The 17704-nt window shown below is 42.0% G+C and overlaps 3 protein-coding genes across 9 annotated transcripts in view; 2 read left to right on the forward strand and 1 right to left on the reverse strand.

Moving 5' to 3' along the window:
• Positions 1–814: 814 nt before the first annotated feature.
• Positions 815–6703, reverse strand: LOC118358717 (serine/threonine-protein kinase Nek1-like). 4 transcript variants are annotated; one of them, XR_004820521.2, is made up of 12 exons: positions 6522–6703; positions 5556–5704; positions 5331–5427; positions 4691–4797; positions 4468–4552; positions 4106–4192; positions 2423–2506; positions 2240–2317; positions 2056–2137; positions 1766–1958; positions 1152–1383; positions 815–961 (listed from the first exon to the last, which is right to left on the reverse strand). XR_004820521.2 is itself a non-coding variant. In XM_035736649.2 (5 exons), exons 2-5 carry the CDS (start codon positions 5670–5672, stop codon positions 4496–4498), a joined length of 378 nt encoding a protein of 125 aa, XP_035592542.1. In that variant the 5' UTR covers positions 5673–5704; positions 6522–6703; the 3' UTR covers positions 4316–4495. The 4 variants fall into 4 exon arrangements, 1 of the variants encoding a protein (XP_035592542.1); XR_008080073.1 differs by having other exon boundaries at positions 855–992; XR_004820522.2 differs by lacking the exons at positions 4106–4192; positions 4468–4552; positions 4691–4797; ... (1 more) ...; positions 5556–5704; positions 6522–6703 and adding exons at positions 3466–3549; positions 3692–3978.
• A 4408-nt stretch (positions 6704–11111) lies between these two features.
• On the forward strand, positions 11112–14086 carry LOC118359053 (tripartite motif-containing protein 16-like). Of its 2 annotated transcripts, XM_035737257.2 has the most exons (7): positions 11112–11762; positions 12024–12119; positions 12274–12507; positions 12665–12824; positions 13035–13076; positions 13196–13264; positions 13345–14086. In XM_035737257.2, exons 1-7 carry the CDS (start codon positions 11169–11171, stop codon positions 13878–13880), a joined length of 1731 nt encoding a protein of 576 aa, XP_035593150.1. In that variant the 5' UTR covers positions 11112–11168; the 3' UTR covers positions 13881–14086. The 2 variants fall into 2 exon arrangements, with proteins under 2 accessions (XP_035593150.1, XP_035593151.1); XM_035737258.2 differs by having other exon boundaries at positions 13196–13513.
• Positions 14087–16089: 2003 nt separating this feature from the next.
• The window catches only part of LOC118359054 (F-box/LRR-repeat protein 5-like), a 33802-nt gene continuing 32187 nt past the window's right edge, over positions 16090–17704 (forward strand). For 2 of the 3 annotated variants that reach the window (XM_035737259.2, XM_035737260.2), the window contains exons 1-2: positions 16090–16258; positions 17474–17689. In XM_035737259.2, coding sequence (XP_035593152.1) covers positions 16175–16258; positions 17474–17689 — 300 coding nt within the window. In that variant the 5' untranslated portion in view covers positions 16090–16174. Of the gene's footprint in view, positions 16259–17431; positions 17690–17704 lie in introns of those variants that run through there. The other variant, XM_035737261.2, reaches the window with a different exon arrangement.

Consider the following 17704-nt stretch of genomic DNA (forward strand, 5'->3'; position numbering starts at 1 on the left):
AGTTGGTAAGAGACAGACATTCCGTAAATACTAGGAATAGATTGTCCACCATCTATGCGTTATCCAGACAGAAAGGAGAAATAGGCTAAATAACATTTAGATTTAGAGCAATAAAGAAATGGAATAAATTAACTGAGCAAACTAGAAACCTTTCAATATATAAATTTAAATATTATTTTAAAACAATTTAAATATAGTATATAGAAATGTTGTGGGACTATAGTAGATGAAGAATCAATATATTTTAGATTGAGTATTTATTGGGTCATTATGCTAGTATATTATGTATGTTTGTAATAGTGTGTTATATGTGAAAGTGTGTTTGTTTTATAAATTGTATTTGAATGTTTAAGGACTCTTGGAAGATTAGTCCAAATGGGGACTAAAAGAGATCCAAATAAAATAAAATCTAACAGACTGCCTCTTCTCCTGACCTGTCACTTCTACTAAGGCAGCCCTCACTTCCTGACCTTTGGCCTCTGTGTTCTGAATAACAGGTGCCACAGCAGGTGGGTTTGGCTCTGGGCGCATCACTTGCTTAGTTCCACTCACACCACCCATCTCAGCCATTCGCTTATTATGGTTGTCTTGGGAACCAATCAGAATCATTAGCAGAGTCGTTAGTAATTAGGCGTCGAGCCTGTACTGGATGTGGTTGGTGATAGTGAGTGTGTGTGTTGGTGGGTAAATGAAGGACTCAGTTTCTCTTCACAGATGCCGACGTTCCCCAGCAGCTGAGAAACGCTTTTCTGGGGACATGGTCCATCCGAATGACCTCGCCATTAGGATACATATAAGATATAGTGAGGATGTAGGAGATATTGTCCTGGGATGCATGCATGTAGTTTATTCACCAGCGGTCCTCTACGGTCTGCTGAGCTACGGAGAGAATGGGTGGAGGTCCAGCCTCCCATTTTTTCCTGTCCCCACCAGAGGACAATCTCTCTTCTGGAGACCGAGCCTGGGGAAAGGGGAGAGGAAGAGAGATGGAGCTTCAAGGAATAGCGTCAAAGAGTTGAGAATACAGTGCACAGAGTAAGGATCCACTGCTGTCATTAATCTACCAACTGCAATAGGTGTTAGACTTTTCTGTAGCGGATGAGGGTATATTTAAGAGTCAGGTTGGAGGAAAGGCAGATGGTGTAACTCACCAGTCGTTCTGATACAGGTCTATTCTGGTGTCTGCTGGGCTACAGAGAGAATCGACGGAGCTCCAGCCTCCCACTTCTTCCTGTTCCCACCAAAGGACGGTCACTCCTCTGTGATAGGCTGGCTCTGCTGGGGGGCGGGGCACTGTCCTTCTGGGGCTGTGGCTGACACCTCCTCCTCTGGGCTCTGGGCCTTCAGGTTCTCATTCAGTCTACAGGGAATCTCCTTCTCACTCTGAAATCACCATTAAAACCAAACGACCAAACTGTTTTAGACGAGTCCTCTTTCAACGGAAAGCAAGGTGCTGGCAGGGAGACAAATTGGAGAAGAAAAAAAACTTAATTATGAATGCAATTTTTTAAATGTTTTTTTTATTTTACCTTTATTTTACTAGGCAAGTCAGTTAAGAACTAATACTTATTTTCAATGACGGCCTAGGAACAGTGGGTTAACTGCCTGTTCAGGGGCAGAACGACAGATTTGTACCTTGTCAGCTCGGGGATTCAAACTTGCAACCTTTCTGTTACTAGTCCAACACTCTAACCACTAGGCTACCCTGCCGCATAATGAAGGTATTCTCTCAATAATAGCTGGGAAAAGCTTAGGGTGACCGTACCCATGTCCTTCAGAGCAGTAGTCATGGAGATGGCAGGGGTGGAGGTTGTGGATGCAGTCTGGGCTTTAGCTGCCGGGTCCTGTACAGGGAGGGAGGGGCCAGGCTGAAGGGGAGGCTCTAGAGAAGGAGCTACCGCTGCTGCTATTGCTACACCTCCTGCTACCATGGCAACCTTCACGCCTCGAGCTGCAAGCTGACAAAAACACACAAAAATGAAGCTAAGTGATTTTGGTCCTACATATGGGGTAGTTTAGGAGTAGGTAAGTGTGAGAAAAGAGATGGGGACCCACATGATCCTCCCAGGCTCTCTTTTCTCTCTCATACGCCTATTTTCGCTTATTCTCTAGCTGCTCCACGGGCCTGTGCTTGGGCCTGGCAGAACAAACAAATTCCTCAGTCACATGTTGGTCAACACTTGTATTTCCTGGTTACTAGCTGTGACTTGAGGAGACTGACCGATGGAGCGGCACTCACCTTCAAGGCCTCAATCTTCTTTCTCCTAGGCTCCGCCTCATCACAGGACACCTGGCTGTCTGAGCCATCACTGTCTTACTGGAAGGGACACCAGAACGACCCAGAGAGGATGTCATAAACCTCTCACGCAAATGATCCAACAAATACAGCGTCATAATCTGATCTCTGGTGGAGGAGGGATACCTTCTCTCCTATGAGGCGTGCTGTGATCTGCTGGCGCTCGTTGACGTTCTGTAGCCTGAACTTCCTCAGCCGGGATAGGTACTCCTGAGAACAGACACACAGACGTTACACACACACACACACACACAGAGGTAACTAAAGAAGTTACACAGTGCTCATGGAGACTACAGCGCAGATCACGCAGGTAACACATATCACAGACACACACACACACATTTTCACCTAATACAACATACACACACACACCAACTGAGGTTTTAAAAACACAAAATAATTCACTAACATCATAACCATTTCCACAAGGAGAACATTGACTGAATTATCCATCAACACATTTGACACGACAAAAAAAAAGACAATACATTCACTTCAGTACATTCAGTTACACGTAAACACCTACAAATGACACACTGGTGTTATTTGAGACGAGTTTCTTTTAGTCAAAAACAAAACAAAAACCCATTACAAAATATAATGTGCACAAAATTGTGTGGAAAGGGTTTAAAAAAAAGCTGTTACTGGTGTACCAAATGAATGAAAGGCAGCTCTGACACAGACTTGTGCATTGACATAACGTTACACACACCTGTCCACACAGAAACGTGCAGTACAGGAAGTGAGACACTGGGAGGTGCTGCTGGGTCACTTTTTGACTGCAGGGTTAAGGGGATGTGTCTGAGGGTAGCACCATGCAGACACAACAGAAGACTGGGAAGCCAAACCCAGGCATATCGTTATGCGTGAGGGATCGGATGGAGTGAGGCTGCCTGGACATCCAGAGCTGAAAGCTGAGCTCCTACCTCCTTCTCTTTGTTGGGTTTGACTCTCCTGTAGCCGGACTGACCATAGAGGGCTGCCAGGTTTTGCCGGGCACCCTGTTCACTGTTCAATTCAACCACATTTCAGATGTATAAAATGTGCTTGAATTTAGTCCAAAACACCAGTAAGAATTCAATTCAACCTTGATTCCAGATCGACACTATGGATATTAACCATGAACATCGGGGGGAACGACCATGTCCCAACTGTTCCTCAGCGCGCACCTTGTTCAGCATGTGGCGTCTCTTTTACGCTGCAGAAACTCCTGAACCTGATTGACCCGATCAGCTACCGCATGACACCGTTGCCTGGAAACAGTTTAATTGACTTAGTACTGAAATAACATTGTACATCATGACTAAGAACTATTCCCATAAAATCCAGCAAAGCTTTACTGCCAGTTAGAGACAGAACAGTGTGTTCTAGAATAGTTTGTGACCAACCACGGACCTGCTAACATGGGCTTGCTCTAGCCGCCGTAGCTCTCTCTTCACCGCATCAGGGTCTGGGAGACACGCATGACCGTTGATTAGACTACAGTACATGAAGCATATTTAAATAGGTTAAAATCATTACAGGCTTCCTTCTCTGGACGTGCACCAGCCAGTAAGTCGTCTCAATAAAGGCTATTACATGACACTATTTCATCATCGTGGTGGCGGCTGCCTCAATGCACCTCAATGACCTTGCATTATCCTGTGTGTGTGACATATTTACTCAGAATTTGTACAATCATGGTGATTCAACTCTACACCTCTTAAAATGAGTGTTTACAAACTGACCTTCACACAAAGACCAAATCCTCAAAGTAAGTTCACGGCCCAATGTGAGGCAATGACCCCTCAGCCAAGCAGACATGGTTACCTTTTGTTGTTGTACGTTTAGTTTTCACAAATCTCAGGCGACAGGTAGTACGGCATCCCGATACATGTCCTGGCCAGCTCCACAGCACTGAGAAAGAGGATTGTGGAGTTACTGAAATGGAGATTACCTTTGCAAAGAAGTTGCCCCCTTTTTCACTGAAACGCAGGCTAGCTTCTTTAGTACGTGGTCTTGCTCACCTATTCAGCACCTGGGCAATCCCAAAGTCTCCTAGCATTATGGTACCATCTTCGGTCAGAAATATGTTTGAAAAGTTCAAAACCATATTAATACGATGGATAACGTATACTACTACATGCTCAATATTCAGGGGAAACTTGGGTCTCTTCGCACTTCCTGTTTACCTGCGATTTGATGTCTCTGTGGAGGATCTTACGGCCATGTACATGCTTCAGGGCGAGGCAATATCTGCACGAACCAATCCTGGATCTATCAAGACAGAGTCAAACAAAGAGCATGTTCATACTCCTGCCCTCCCTCCATGACAAAAATCAGTCTGTAGCTACGCAAACGTAAGTCTTTTTTGAGCTTCATTCATCTGAACCATGGCTCTCAGGTGAGTTTCACCTGCTTAATCTGCTCCTCAGAGAACTGCACTCCTTTCTGAGAGTTGATCATCGTGAATAGGTCTCCTCCCTCACAGTAATCCATCACGATGTACAGACATCCACACTCTAGAAAACACAAAGACACACACACAGATTGGTTTAACCCCTGTCTATGTATTACACTGTGCTACAGGACACACAAGCACCGTTATTCAATCTCCTTGGCCAGACAGATGTTAAACAGACTCGGCAGGATTGAATCAGGAGGGAGAGGACAGTGTGAGGTCATCCATCCTCCGTCTACTGTAATTAATGAGCCAGATGGATTCTCTACTTCCCTTGGAGGCTTCTGCCAAGTCTCACACACCCACTGAGATTCATCACATTGGTTCATCAGCGCCCTGTAGCTCAGTTGGTAGCATGCTGCTTGTAACGCCAGGGTAGTGGGTTTGCTTCCTGGGACCACCAATACGTAAAATGTATGCGCGCAGGACTAAGTTGCTTAGGATAAAAGTGTATGCTAAATGACATGATTTATTTCACAACCCTAAAGTCTCAAGGAAATAGATATAGGCCAAGACGTATTCTGGCCATCACAGCTGACTGTTGACCTCTGAACTGGGGACCCTGGACTGAGTAGTGCGCAGGTTGTTGTTTACCTTCAAAGGACTCTTTGTACTGGATGATGTTGGCGTGGCTCATGTTGGCCAGAACAGCCACCTCTTTCCGGGACTCCTGTCTCTCTTTACTGGACATCTGCCATCGAAAGTGAGAGAGGGGGAGGGAAAAGGCAAAGAGATAGCTAGAGAAATATAGCATATTCTGGGTGAAATAAGACTTCCAAAACATGTGAAGTGTGACATGTCATGTATGTTCTCTCTTACCCGGGAGATGCCGATCTCCTTGATGACATACTGTTTTCCATCGTCCCTGGATTTGACGAGGATTGCTTTCCCGAAGGAGCCTTTCCCTATCTTCCTCACCTTTTCATAGTTATCCATGTCTCTGAAACAGATGACTCCTCATGTTGGGGCTGTTCAAAGACAAACACAAATAATTGTAATTCAGTTTAGGCTAAGACTTATGTGTGCCTAGGGTTGCAAAGGGAGGGTATATTACTGGAAACTTCAGAAGTTTACTAGAATTTTGGTAGCTTTCAAGTTATTTTATAAGACGACATCTAGCCGCCTTTTTAGGTTCTTCAGATTATCACAGGTGGCTAATTCTCTGCCCCTCTGTGTGGCCTTATCACATGTAAAATATATAAAATAATCAAATCAGATGATTTAAAAACTCAGTTGACGGAGAGGAAACTTCTCAGGAATTTAACCATGAGGCCAATGGTCAATTTAAAACAGTTAAAGAGTTTAATGGAGAGAAGTGAGGATGGATTAACAACATTGTAGTTACTCTACAATACTAACCTAATTGACATAGTGAAAAGAAGGAAGCCTGTACAGAATAAAAAATATTCCAAAACAATGTAACAAGGCACTAAAGTAATACTGCAAAAACATTTGTCAAAGCAATACTTTTTTTGGTCCTGAATATAAGGTGTTATGTTCGAGGCAAATCCAATACAACACATTACTGAGTACCACTCTCCATATTTTCAAGCATAGTAGTCAACCTGGTCTCAGAGCATTTCATATTATTCTGTAAGTAAATATGTTACGAGTTACAATTCTTATTAAAATGTTACAAATTTCCAAAACGGAAATGTTAATTTGCAAAATGTACAAAATGTACTGTACAACATTTTCTAAACATATGATAAGTTACGATTTTTCTAAATGTATGATATGCCACGAATTCTAGCTAGCTCACTAACGTTAGCTGGAGTTGCTTACCAAGACAGGGAATGTTCCTGAGTGGCCGAGTTACAGTTTTGACTTAAATCTACTTGAAAATCTACGGCAAGACCTGAAAATGGTTGTCTAGCAATGATCAACAACCAATTTGACAGACATTGAATAACTTTAAAAATAAATAAATGGGCAAATGTTGCACAAGCGAGGTGTGGAAAGCTCTTAAGACACTTATTACCCAGAAAGACTCACAGCAGTAATTGCTGCCAAAGGTGCATCTAAAAAGTATTGAGATGCTACTGTATTCCATTTTCAATCAATGCGCAACAATGTGTAACAACCTGTTTGTAAAAACATTTTGAATATCAGTAGGGCTGACCCCAATTTCGTCGACTAGTCGATTGTTTGGTTATATATTGTAGAATAATAGTGAAAACATCAAAACTTTGATGAAATAACACATATGGAATCATGTAGTGACCAAAAAAAGTGATAAACAAACCAAAATATATTTTATTCACCATCAAAAAAATGAGATGGGATGAGTTGGATCGCAGAGTGAAGGTCAAGCAGCCAACAAATGCTCAGCATATAATAATTCCAGGTGACTACCTCATGAAGCTGGTTGAGAGAATGCCAAGGCAAAGGGTGGCTACTTTGAAGAATCTCAGATATAAACTCTATTGACTACTAAATTGACTACTAAATTATTCCCTGTGTGGTATTTCATAGTTTTGATGTCTTCATAAATTATTGTACAATGTAGAGTACGATTTTTTTTAAATAAGAAAAACCCTGGAATGAGTAAGTGTGTCCAAACTTTTGACTGGTACTGTATATACGTTGGAGCCTTATTCTAAAATGGATTAAATAACCCCCCCATTAATCTACACACAAGACCCCATTAAGACCAAGCAAAAACACAGGTTTTTAGAAATGTTTGCAAATGTATAGAAAATAAAACTGGAAATATCACATTTACATAAGTACTCAAACCCTCCACTTAGTACTTTGTTGAAGCACCTTTTGCAGAGTCTTCTTGGGTATGACACTACAAGCTTGGCACACTTGTATTTGGGGAGTTTCTCCCATTCTTCTCTGCAGATCCTCTCAAGCTCCGTCAGATTGGATGGGGAGCGTTGCTGCACAGCTATTTTCAGGTCTCTTTAAAGATGTTTGCGTCGGGTTCAAGTCCGGGCTTTGGCTGGGCCACTCAAGGCCATTGAGAGACTTGTCACAAAGCCACTCCTTTGTTGTCTTAGCTGTGTGCTAAGGGTTGTTGTTGGAAGGTGAACCTTCACCCCAGTCTGAGGTCCTGAGTGCTCTGGAGCAGGTTTTCATCAAGGATCTCTTTGTACTTTGTTCTGTACATCTTTCCCTCGATCCTGACTAGTCTCCCAGTCCCTGCCACTGAAAAATATCCCCACAGCATGATGCTGCCACCACCATGCTTCACTGTAGTGATGATGCCAGGTTTTCTCCAGACGTGATGCTTGGCATTCAGGCCAAAGAGTTCAATCTTGGTTTCATCAGACCAGAGAATCTTGTTTCTCATGTTCGGAGAGTCTTTAGGTGCCTTGTGGCAAATTCCAAGCGGGCTGTCATGTTCCTTTTACTGAGGAGTGGTTCTCCCATCTCCACAGAGGAACTCTAGAGCTCTTTCAGAGTCACCATGGGGTTCTTGGTCACCTCCATGACCAAGGCCCTTCTCCCCCGATTGCTCAGTTTGGACGGGCGGCCAGCTCCAGGAAGAGTCTTGGTGGTTCCGAACTTCTTCCATTTAAGAATGAATGAAGGCCACTGTGTCCTTAGGGGACCTTCAGTGTTGCATAAATATTTTCGTAGACTTCCCCAGATCTGTGCCTCGACACAATCCTGTCTTAGAGCTCTACGGGCAATTCCTTCAACCTTGTGGCTTGGTTTTTGCTCTGACAATCACTCTCAACTGTGGGACCTTATATAGACAAGTGTGTGCCTTTCCAAATCATGTCCAATCAATTGAATTTACCACATGTGAACTCCAATCAAGTTGTACAAACATCTCAAGGATTATCAATGGAAACAGGATGCACCTGAGCTCAACTTCGAGTCTCATAGCAAAGGGTCTGAATACTTATGTAAATCAGGTATTTTTGTTTTCTTATTTTTAATACATCTGCAAAAATTTTGAACAACCTGATTTCGATTTGTCATTACGCGGTATTGTGTGTAGATTTATTAGGATTTATTTGTATTTAATCACTTTTAGAATAAGGCTGTAATGTAACAAAATGTGGAAAAAGTTAAGGGGTCTGAATACTTTCCGAAGGCACTTTATATCCATGGATTTGTCATTAAATCCTCCACCCACCATGTGTAACGGATGTGAAACGGCTAGCTTAGTTAGCGGTGTGCGCTAAATAGCGTTTCAATCGGTTATGTCACTTGCTCTGAGACCTTGAAGTAGTAATTCCCCTTGCTCTGCAAGGGCCGCGGCTTTTGTGGAGCGATGAGTAACGATGCTTCGTGGATGACTGTTGTTGATGTGTGCAGAAGGTCCCTGGTTCGCGCCCGGGTATGGGCGAGGGGACGGTTTAAAAGTATACTGTTACATTGGTGCCGTGACCCGGATTACTGGTTGCTGCGGAAAAAGGAGGAAGGTCAAAAGGGGGGTGAGTGTAACGGATGTGAAACGGCTAGCTTAGTTAGCGGTGTGCGCTAAATAGCGTTTCAATCGGTTACGTCACTTGCTCTGAGACCTTGAAGTAGTAATTCCCCTTGCTCTGCAAGGGCCGTGGCTTTTGTGGAGCGATGGGTAACGATGCTTCGTGGATGACTGTTGTTGATGTGTGCAGAAGGTCCCTGGTTCGCGCCCGGGTATGGGCGAGGGGACGGTTTAAAAGTATACTGTTACACATGCACCATGCATCTTTAAATAGCTTACTCCGTATCAGTGAAGGGCTGTTTAGTTAAAACCAAAACTCCAATTGAGTTTAAAAGGTAGGCCTACCTTTTATTAAAGAAAATGTAGAAAAGCACAGGCCTACCCATTGTTATAAGATATTGAAGAAAATAAAACTGATCTGATTATATAAAGTGATCTATAACAGCGCTTTGGTCCTTTACGCTAGAAACAAGCTGTAAAATACCTGGGAACGACACGATTCCGATGCATATGGGGATATCATTGTTTCGTTTCTTTGACATTCAGAGGCTGACGGCTTGAGAAGTAATCTAATTCTGCCACTATCAATTGATTGAGCTATTCACTTTCTGTACAATAGAAGATGTTTAAACCCAGAAGTTTTTAGGGAAACACTTGACCTTCTCTCGTTGGGTTAAGCCATGGAAGAAGAGTAGCCAGCAATTAAAGCTTACATTTTTCTGCGTCGGTAGGCATTATCTGTCTGGAGTGGAGAGGTGGGCTTCACTTTTAAATGTACCATTGTCAGATACCTAATGACGTCTCAGATTTCGTTATTCTCAAACAGGGACAGTTTCGTTGCAAATAAGACATGGATTTGGCATTGGAGAAATATGATAAGGTGAACACATTGACATATCTCTCTTTATAAAAGGCAAATTCGATGATAGATTCATGCTTTTTCTATATAGAATATCTTTCCACCCCTATTCTTGTCCACCATGGTCTGGGAACCCACAACCTTCCGGCCCGCAGCCCTGTGCACTATTCAAATTCCCACGTTGCCATGTAATGTTTACAGGACAAAGAACAGTTTCAAAAATGGCATATTTAAGTTTCTGGTCTGTCCTGGAAGTGAGGGTAAACAGTTGGCATGTTGTCTGCTATCCACAAAATGTTTGAATTATTATTTGGTGTATAGGGGAGGGTCACTTGTTTTTTTAAAAAACATTCAGGGAGGGTTTAGGTCAAATACAGTTGAAGTCTGAATTTTACATACACTTTACATACACTTTAATAGGGTCAACTTGGAAGTTGACCCTATTATTAAACAAACCAATTCAGAACAGCATTATTGGTAGCTGTGAGCAGTCAGAGAGCAGTATATTTATTTTGTTGAATTATAGAGCTAAGAGAAAAACTATTAACTTATCGTTGAGCATAGCCGACTAGTACACATTCAAGCCCCAGATGGAGAACTTGATAAAAATCGCTTCTTCTTTTATGGTATTAGTCCGCAAACAAAAGTACTCGATTGTAATACTTGAGTAAAATTCCTATTAAGCAAACCAGATGGTATGATTTTCTTTTTTGTCTGTAAAGACAGGGGCATGCTTCAACACTCAGACTTTAGTGAGTCTGCCAGATCAGAGGCAGTAGCGATGACAACGTGTTATATTAATAGGTGCATTAATTTAACCATATTTCTGTCCCCTGCCTGAGGATTCAAAATGCAACTAGTTCTTTTAGGTGTCAGGGAAAATGTATAGGAGTAAAAGTACATCTTTTCTTTAGGAATGTGGTGGAGTAAAAGTTGTCAAAAATATAAATAGTAGGGTACAGATACACCAAAAAACGACTTACTCGTACTTTAAAGTATTTTTACTTAAGTGCTTTACACCACTGGCTGCCACCTACTGTACTGGAGTGTGTACCACACCCCCCAGCTGTGCAGGCAAAACAGGAAATGTCGTTTTTCAGAACGAATAGGAATTCAGATCGTTGCACTACACCGGAACCAGCCCTGACACAGAAGATAAACATTAGTCTCGGCCACAATCTCTAAAATGGCTGAGTCTTGTTCATTATTTGGTGAAGAACAATTCACTTGTTCAATTTGTCTGGATCTACTGAAGGAGCCTGTGACCATTCCTTGTGGACACAGTTACTGCATGGGCTGTATAAAGGACTACTGGAGTCTAAATCACCAGACAGGTGTCTACAGCTGTCCTCAGTGTAGACAGATATTCACCACAAGGCCTGCTCTGAACAAAAATACCATGTTTGCAGAGGTAGTGGAAAGACTAAAGAAGACTGAAGAACTCCAAGCTGACCCTTGTGTTCCTAGTTATGCTGAACCAGGGGATATTGTGTGTGATGTCTGTACTGGGAGAAAGCAGAAAGCCATCAAGTCTTGTCTTCTGTGCCTGGCCTCGTACTGTGAAACACACCTCAAGCTTCATGACAAGCTAAACCCAGGAAAACGACACAGGCTTGAGGAAGCCTCCATACAGCTACAGGAGAAGATCTGCTCCCAGCATGACAAACTGCTGGAGGTTTACTGCCGTACCGATCAACGTTGTATCTGCTATGAGTGTTTGATGGGTGTACACAAAGGCCATGAAACCGTTTCAGCTGTAGCTGAAAGCTCAGAAAAACAGGTAAGATCTCTGAGACTGCTTCTACATGTTTTTTATGACTTAAAATCAAATAAAAAAAGTGCTGGATTAAACACTTGAAACTGTAGCCTTATGCTTCAGTATCTACACTGGTAAAAGAGATAAGACCTAGTCTGAAGTCCACATAGCAATTAAACAGTAGCTAGAGAGTAAACAAAACGCCGCCCGAACCTCCCAAGGTTTACAGCACCATTCCAATGAAATCCCATATAATTTTCACTCATAAGAGTTTTGGATCTACAGAAAGAACTGAAGGAGGCACACAAGAAATCCAAGCAAGTAATCAAGAGGAAAGAGAAGGAGCTATTGCGGTTGAAGCAGGCCATGGAGTCTCTCACAGTGAGTATTGATGAGAGAACTTCAACTTCTGACAACTGAAGCTCTTCTCCAACCAATCATCTGATAAGTTCAGTGTTCAGAGCTGTATGAGAGGTCTGTATGAGAAGACTGCTGCTCTCTCTCCCACTCTCTTTTTGTGTGTGCCTCCCTACAGTACTCAGCACAGGTAGCTGTGGAAGACAGTGACAAGGTCTTTGATGAAATGATCCGCTCTGTTGAGAAGTGGCACTCTGATGTGAAAAGACTGATCAGATCACAGGAGAATGCTGCTGTGGGCCAGGCTGAAGAGCAGGTTGACCAGTTGCAAAAGGAGATTGCAGAGTTGAGGAGGAGAGATGCTGAGCTTGGGCAGTTGTCAAAAATAAAAGATTCTATTATTTTCCTCCAGGTAATATTGGCACTATCAAAACTCCTGGATAAAATGACTCTTCATTAAAATATATATTTTTTTGCCAAATTCACACACAATTCCTCTGGTACTTTGTTTCACTTTGAATTTGTCAGGATCCAACTTGTATGTTAAGATTGCCTGTCTGTGTCTATAGAGCTGTCAATCAATCCTAGCCCTCCCTGGATGTGGAGAGTCATGCAGCATCAATGTCAGCCAACAAGTGTCTTTTGAAGGCGTGAAGAAATCTGTGGCTGAACTGAAACAGCGATTGGAGGACATCTGCAAAGGGACCTTCGTAAAAATCTCTAAAAAAGGTTTGCAACAAACAAACCAAACTTGTCAAATCTCTTGTTACTACACTCAAACCATCTCCACTGACCAATCAATAGCTTTCCTTCATTATAATTGAGTAAACCTAATTAAAAAACAACAAATGAACAGACTTCTGTATGCATACCTGAATCTGTATAGAATGGCTAAATTACATTGTTATACTCACTTGGACTATATATCCGTTTCCACAGTACAAGATGTTCATATTCTGCAGGCATCAAATCCCAGTCCACGTGAGCCAATTTTCACCACACATTTGCACTAAAATTACATCAGCACAATCACAGTTTATCTTGAGACTAATTGCAACACAATTGACTGTCTTTAGTTCATTATTTCTGTATCCCTCTAGCTCTACCCCAAGTAAAAGAAAAGTTTGTGGAGAGTACAGTACCAACAACAAGGGAGGAGTTTTTGAAATGTAAGTATGGAAGACAAACAACAGGCAGACAGATCAATACTTGTTGTATGGGTTCATCATATCTGATTTCTTACCATCAGATGCCTGTCAGCTCACATTGGACCTAAACACTGCACATAAAAACCTCCTTCTCTCCAAAGACAACAAAGAGGCTGTATGGAAGGATGTGGCACTGCCTTATCCTGACCACCCAGAGAGATTTGTAAACAATGCTGTAGTACTGTGTAGAGAGGCTCTGTCAGGCCGCTGTTACTGGGAAGTTGAATGGAGTGGAGTACAGGTTGTTATGGGTGTTGCATATAAGGGGATAAACAGAAAGAAGTGTCCTACTCATGATCATTTTGATTGGATTTTAAACTTTCATGAACAGACCTGGAGTTTGGATGTGTTTGGTCGCTGTGTTTGGGAGAATACTAAACAGACTAAACAACTACCTTTTTGGCCTTCTAAGAAAATAGGGCTCTACTTGGATCACAAGGCTGGATCGCTAACGTTCTATAACATTACTGACACAATGACCCTCCTCTATAGAGTACAAACTACATTCACTCAACCACTCTATCCTGTTTTCTGGATAAAAGTACAGTCCGGGATGAAATTATGCCGCATGAAATAAATGAAAATGATTATTATAAAAATATGATGCTTTTTGAAATCCTCTTTTTACATTGAAAAGAAGTATATGGGGGTTTGTCTGTTTGGGATTATAAACGGCACCCAATTCTAACAGCAATCATTTACAACAAATTATACAAATTATATGCTGTATGAGTAAGAAGGAAGTATACCAATTGCATACAAGAATGAATAAAAATAAATGAATGGTAATATCTGTGTCAATGTTCTTTAATGCTCAAAAAGAAAAGCTTATATTTGAGAATTTAGGCCTCAGGCTATACAACATTGGTTATACATCTTCTTACTTATTTATTTTGTATTTATTTATTATAAAACAGATATACTGTACCTTCCAATGTGATACAGAGTTGCTGTGAATTAATAACTTAAGATGCCTCACCAAACTAGACTGGTAGTACATGATAATACAGTAAAATGAAAATGCCCATCACCTCACCTGCACAAATAGTTGGGGAGGAGCGTCACCTACTGGCCAACATTAGAAACGACATGTTTTATTTTAACCTTAATTTAACTAGGCAAGTCAGTTAAGAACAATTTATTTTTTACAGTGAAGGCCTAGGAACAGCAGGTTAACGGCCTTGTTCTGGGGCAGAACAACAGATTTTTACCTTGTCAGCTGAGGGATTCAATCTAGCAAGCTTTCGGTTACTGGCCCAACACTCTAACCACTAGGCTACCTGCCGCACCAAATGTAAGTCAGTCCAGCACACTCTTTGCCAATAAAAAGCACAAACTTAGAAACTAAGATTATTGAAATAAATGCCAATGTCCGATGCGGTGTAGTTCATTTCTAAAATCCATAAGATCTGAGGAATTATCTACAACAGAAAAATATTTATATCAAAGTAACACAAGAGTTTTCAAAAACGCCATAGAGATCCTATTAAATTATTAGCTACACGGAACAATAATATAAATGCAACATGCAACATTTTCAAAGATTTTAGTGAGTTGGAGTTCATATATGGAAATCAGTAAATTGAAATAAATGTATTATGTCCTAATCTATAGATTTCACATGACTGAGAATACAGATATGCATCTGCTGATCACAGATACTTAAAAAAAAGGTAGGGGCTTGGATCAGAAAACCAGTCAGTATCTGGTGTGACCACCATTTGCCTCATGCAGCGCGACACATCTCCTTTGCATAGAGTTGATCAGGCTGTTGATTGTGGCCTGTGGAATGTGGTCCCATTCATCTTCAATGGCTGTGCAAAGTTGCTGGATATGGCGGGAACTCGAACACGCTGTCGTACACGTCGATCCAGAGCATCCCAAACATGCTCAATTGATGACATGTCGGGTGAGTATGCAGACCATGGAAGAACTGGGACATTTTCAGATTTCAGGAATTGTGTACAGATCCTTACGACATGGGGCTGTGCATTATCATGGACTATCATGAAAGATGAGGTGATGGTGGCGGATGAATGGCATGACAATGGGCCTCAGGATCTCGTCACAGTAGCTCTGTGCATTCAAATTGCAATCGATAAAATGCAATTATGTTTGTTGTCAATAGCTTGTGCCTGCACATACCATAACCCCATCGCCACCATGGGGAACTTTGTTTCCAACGTTGACATCAGCAAACCACTCGCCCACAAGATGCCATTCACGATGTCTGCCATCTGTCTGGTACAGTTGAAATCGGGATTCATCAATGAAGAGCACATTTCAGGTTGTGAGGCCTGTTAGATGTACTGTGAAATTCTCTAAAACAATTTTGGAGGCAGTTTATGGTAGAGAAATGAACATTCTGTTATCTTGCAACAGCTCTGGTTAACATTCCTGCAGTCAGCATGCCAATTGCATGCTCTCTCAAAACTTGAGACATCTGTGGCATTGTGTTGTGTGAAAACTGCACATTTTAGAGTGGCCTTTTCCAGTCTACAGCACATTGTGCACCTGTGCAATGATCATGCTGTGTAATACATTTCTTGAAATGCCACACATGTCAAGTGGATGGATTATTTTGGCAAAGGAGAAATGCTCACTGACAAATGTGCACAACATTTGAGATAAGATTTATGTGCGTATGGAACATTTCTGGGATATTTTATTTCAGCTCATGAAACATGGAACAAACACCTTTCTTTACATGTTGCGTTTAGATTTTTGTTCAGTGTAGTATTCTAATTCCTAATTCCACCGAATATGTCACATGACAGTGGAGTGCGCATGCCCATTCTGACTTCACCAATGCTAAAATAACCAGTTAGCTAGCGTGCAACGTCAGTGCTGACTAGCTTTTATGGAGTAAAGATGGCACCTTTTCCCGACGAGGTGGATGTTTTTACTGGTCCACATTGGCGAATGAAACAGTTGGTAGGACTTTACTGCGAGAAGGTGTGTATGGAGGAATATGAATTGAGAATTTGCTCAAAAAGCTAGCTATCGTCTGCTGCTAACGCAGTGGTTTAGCTAGCCAACGTTAGCTGGTCAGAGAAATGGGTGTGTTTTTGGCATAGTAGTTAGCTACAGTATGTCAGTCGCTGGCTAGTTGGGAAAGGTCTCAACCAGTTTCTTAGCAAGCTGACCTAGCTAGGTAATGACAGGATAACTAGTGTAGCTAACTTGGCTATTTAGTAGGTAACAAACACTTTAGTTCTAGCTAGTTACGTGGCTGCCGAAGACGAGTCTGAAGTTTGCTAACCCTGTTGTTATGCAACACGATATCTTAGTTAGCTAGCTAAATCATTACAGTGTGGCTAGCTAGTTAATACTGTTTTCCCGTTACCTAACGTCATAACATGGCATGAGCAAAACACAATACAATTCATGCATGACCTAGCTAGCAAGCTACGTTGTGTCCGTCCAAGCAATGAACAGCGGAATGAACGGTTCTGCGGGCATTAATCAATCAAATGTATTTATAAAGCCCTTTACACCATCAGATCTCACAAAGTGCTTATACAGAAACCCAGCCTAAACCCCCAAAGAGTAAGCAAGCAAGCAAGCAAGCAATGCAAATGTAGAAGCACGCTGGCTTGGGAAAAACTCCCAAGAAAGGCAGGAACCTAGGAAGAAAACTAGAGGAACCAGGATCTAAGGGGTGACCAGTCCTCTTCTGGCTGTGCTGTGTGGAGGTTATAAGTGCACAGATCCAGATCGTTCTTTAAGACGTCAAATAATAATCAGTGGTTATAGAGGGTGCAACATGTCAGCAAATCAGGAGTAAATGAGTAAATGTCAGTTGGCTTTTCATAGCCAGGCATTTAGAGGTCGAGACAGCAAATGCGGTGGAGAGGGAGAGAGCAGCAAGTCCGGTACAAGTTCGCACATCCAGTGAACATGTTAGGGTTCCATTGCCGCAGGCAGAACATCAGAAACTGGATCAGAGTATGACCATGCGGACTGGGGACAGCCAGGAGACACGTGGTCCTAGGGCTCAGGTCCGCCGAGAGAAATGGAAGAATTAGAGGGAGCATAGCTAAGGTCACGTTAATAATGAGGCTTAGTTCCACTCATACAGGCATGTCCACAGTTCTGTTGCTATGGTTGTGTGCAGGTCTGCTATTACTGAGAAACTTTGACATGTTCTTTATTTCCTTTATACCACAGCTGTCACATACCAACTTCTCCAACAACAATGACTTCCGCTCATTTCTTCAGTCACTGTGTGCCACCTTCAAGGAGTTCAAGATGCACGAACAGATTGAAAACGAGTATATCATCGGCCTGTTGCAACAGCGCAGCTGCACTGTGTATAATGTGCACTCCGATAACAAGCTCTCAGAGATGTTGTCCCTGTTTGAGAAAGGACTGAAAAGCGTTAAGGTGACTCCACTAATG

Source organism: Oncorhynchus keta, chromosome 26, assembly GCF_023373465.1.
Source record: "Oncorhynchus keta strain PuntledgeMale-10-30-2019 chromosome 26, Oket_V2, whole genome shotgun sequence".
Lineage (NCBI taxonomy): Eukaryota > Metazoa > Chordata > Actinopteri > Salmoniformes > Salmonidae > Oncorhynchus > Oncorhynchus keta.

What these genes read in the sequence shown, in the direction of transcription:
- LOC118358717 (XM_035736649.2), bottom strand. Translation starts at nt 5,672, where the DNA reads ATGGATAACTATGAAAAGGTGAGGAAGATAGGGAAAGGCTCCTTCGGG. An exon ending in AGGAGATCGGCATCTCCCGG is followed by an intron (nt 5,428 to 5,555) that starts GTAAGAGAGAAC and finishes TTTCGATGGCAG; the next exon opens with ATGTCCAGTAAAGAGAGACA. An exon ending in GTACAAAGAGTCCTTTGAAG is followed by an intron (nt 4,798 to 5,330) that starts GTAAACAACAAC and finishes TGTGTTTTCTAG; the next exon opens with AGTGTGGATGTCTGTACATC.
- LOC118359053 (XM_035737257.2), top strand. Translation starts at nt 11,169, where the DNA reads ATGGCTGAGTCTTGTTCATTATTTGGTGAAGAACAATTCACTTGTTCA. An exon ending in ATTCTATTATTTTCCTCCAG is followed by an intron (nt 12,508 to 12,664) that starts GTAATATTGGCA and finishes CTGTGTCTATAG; the next exon opens with AGCTGTCAATCAATCCTAGC. An exon ending in AAGGGAGGAGTTTTTGAAAT is followed by an intron (nt 13,265 to 13,344) that starts GTAAGTATGGAA and finishes TCTTACCATCAG; the next exon opens with ATGCCTGTCAGCTCACATTG.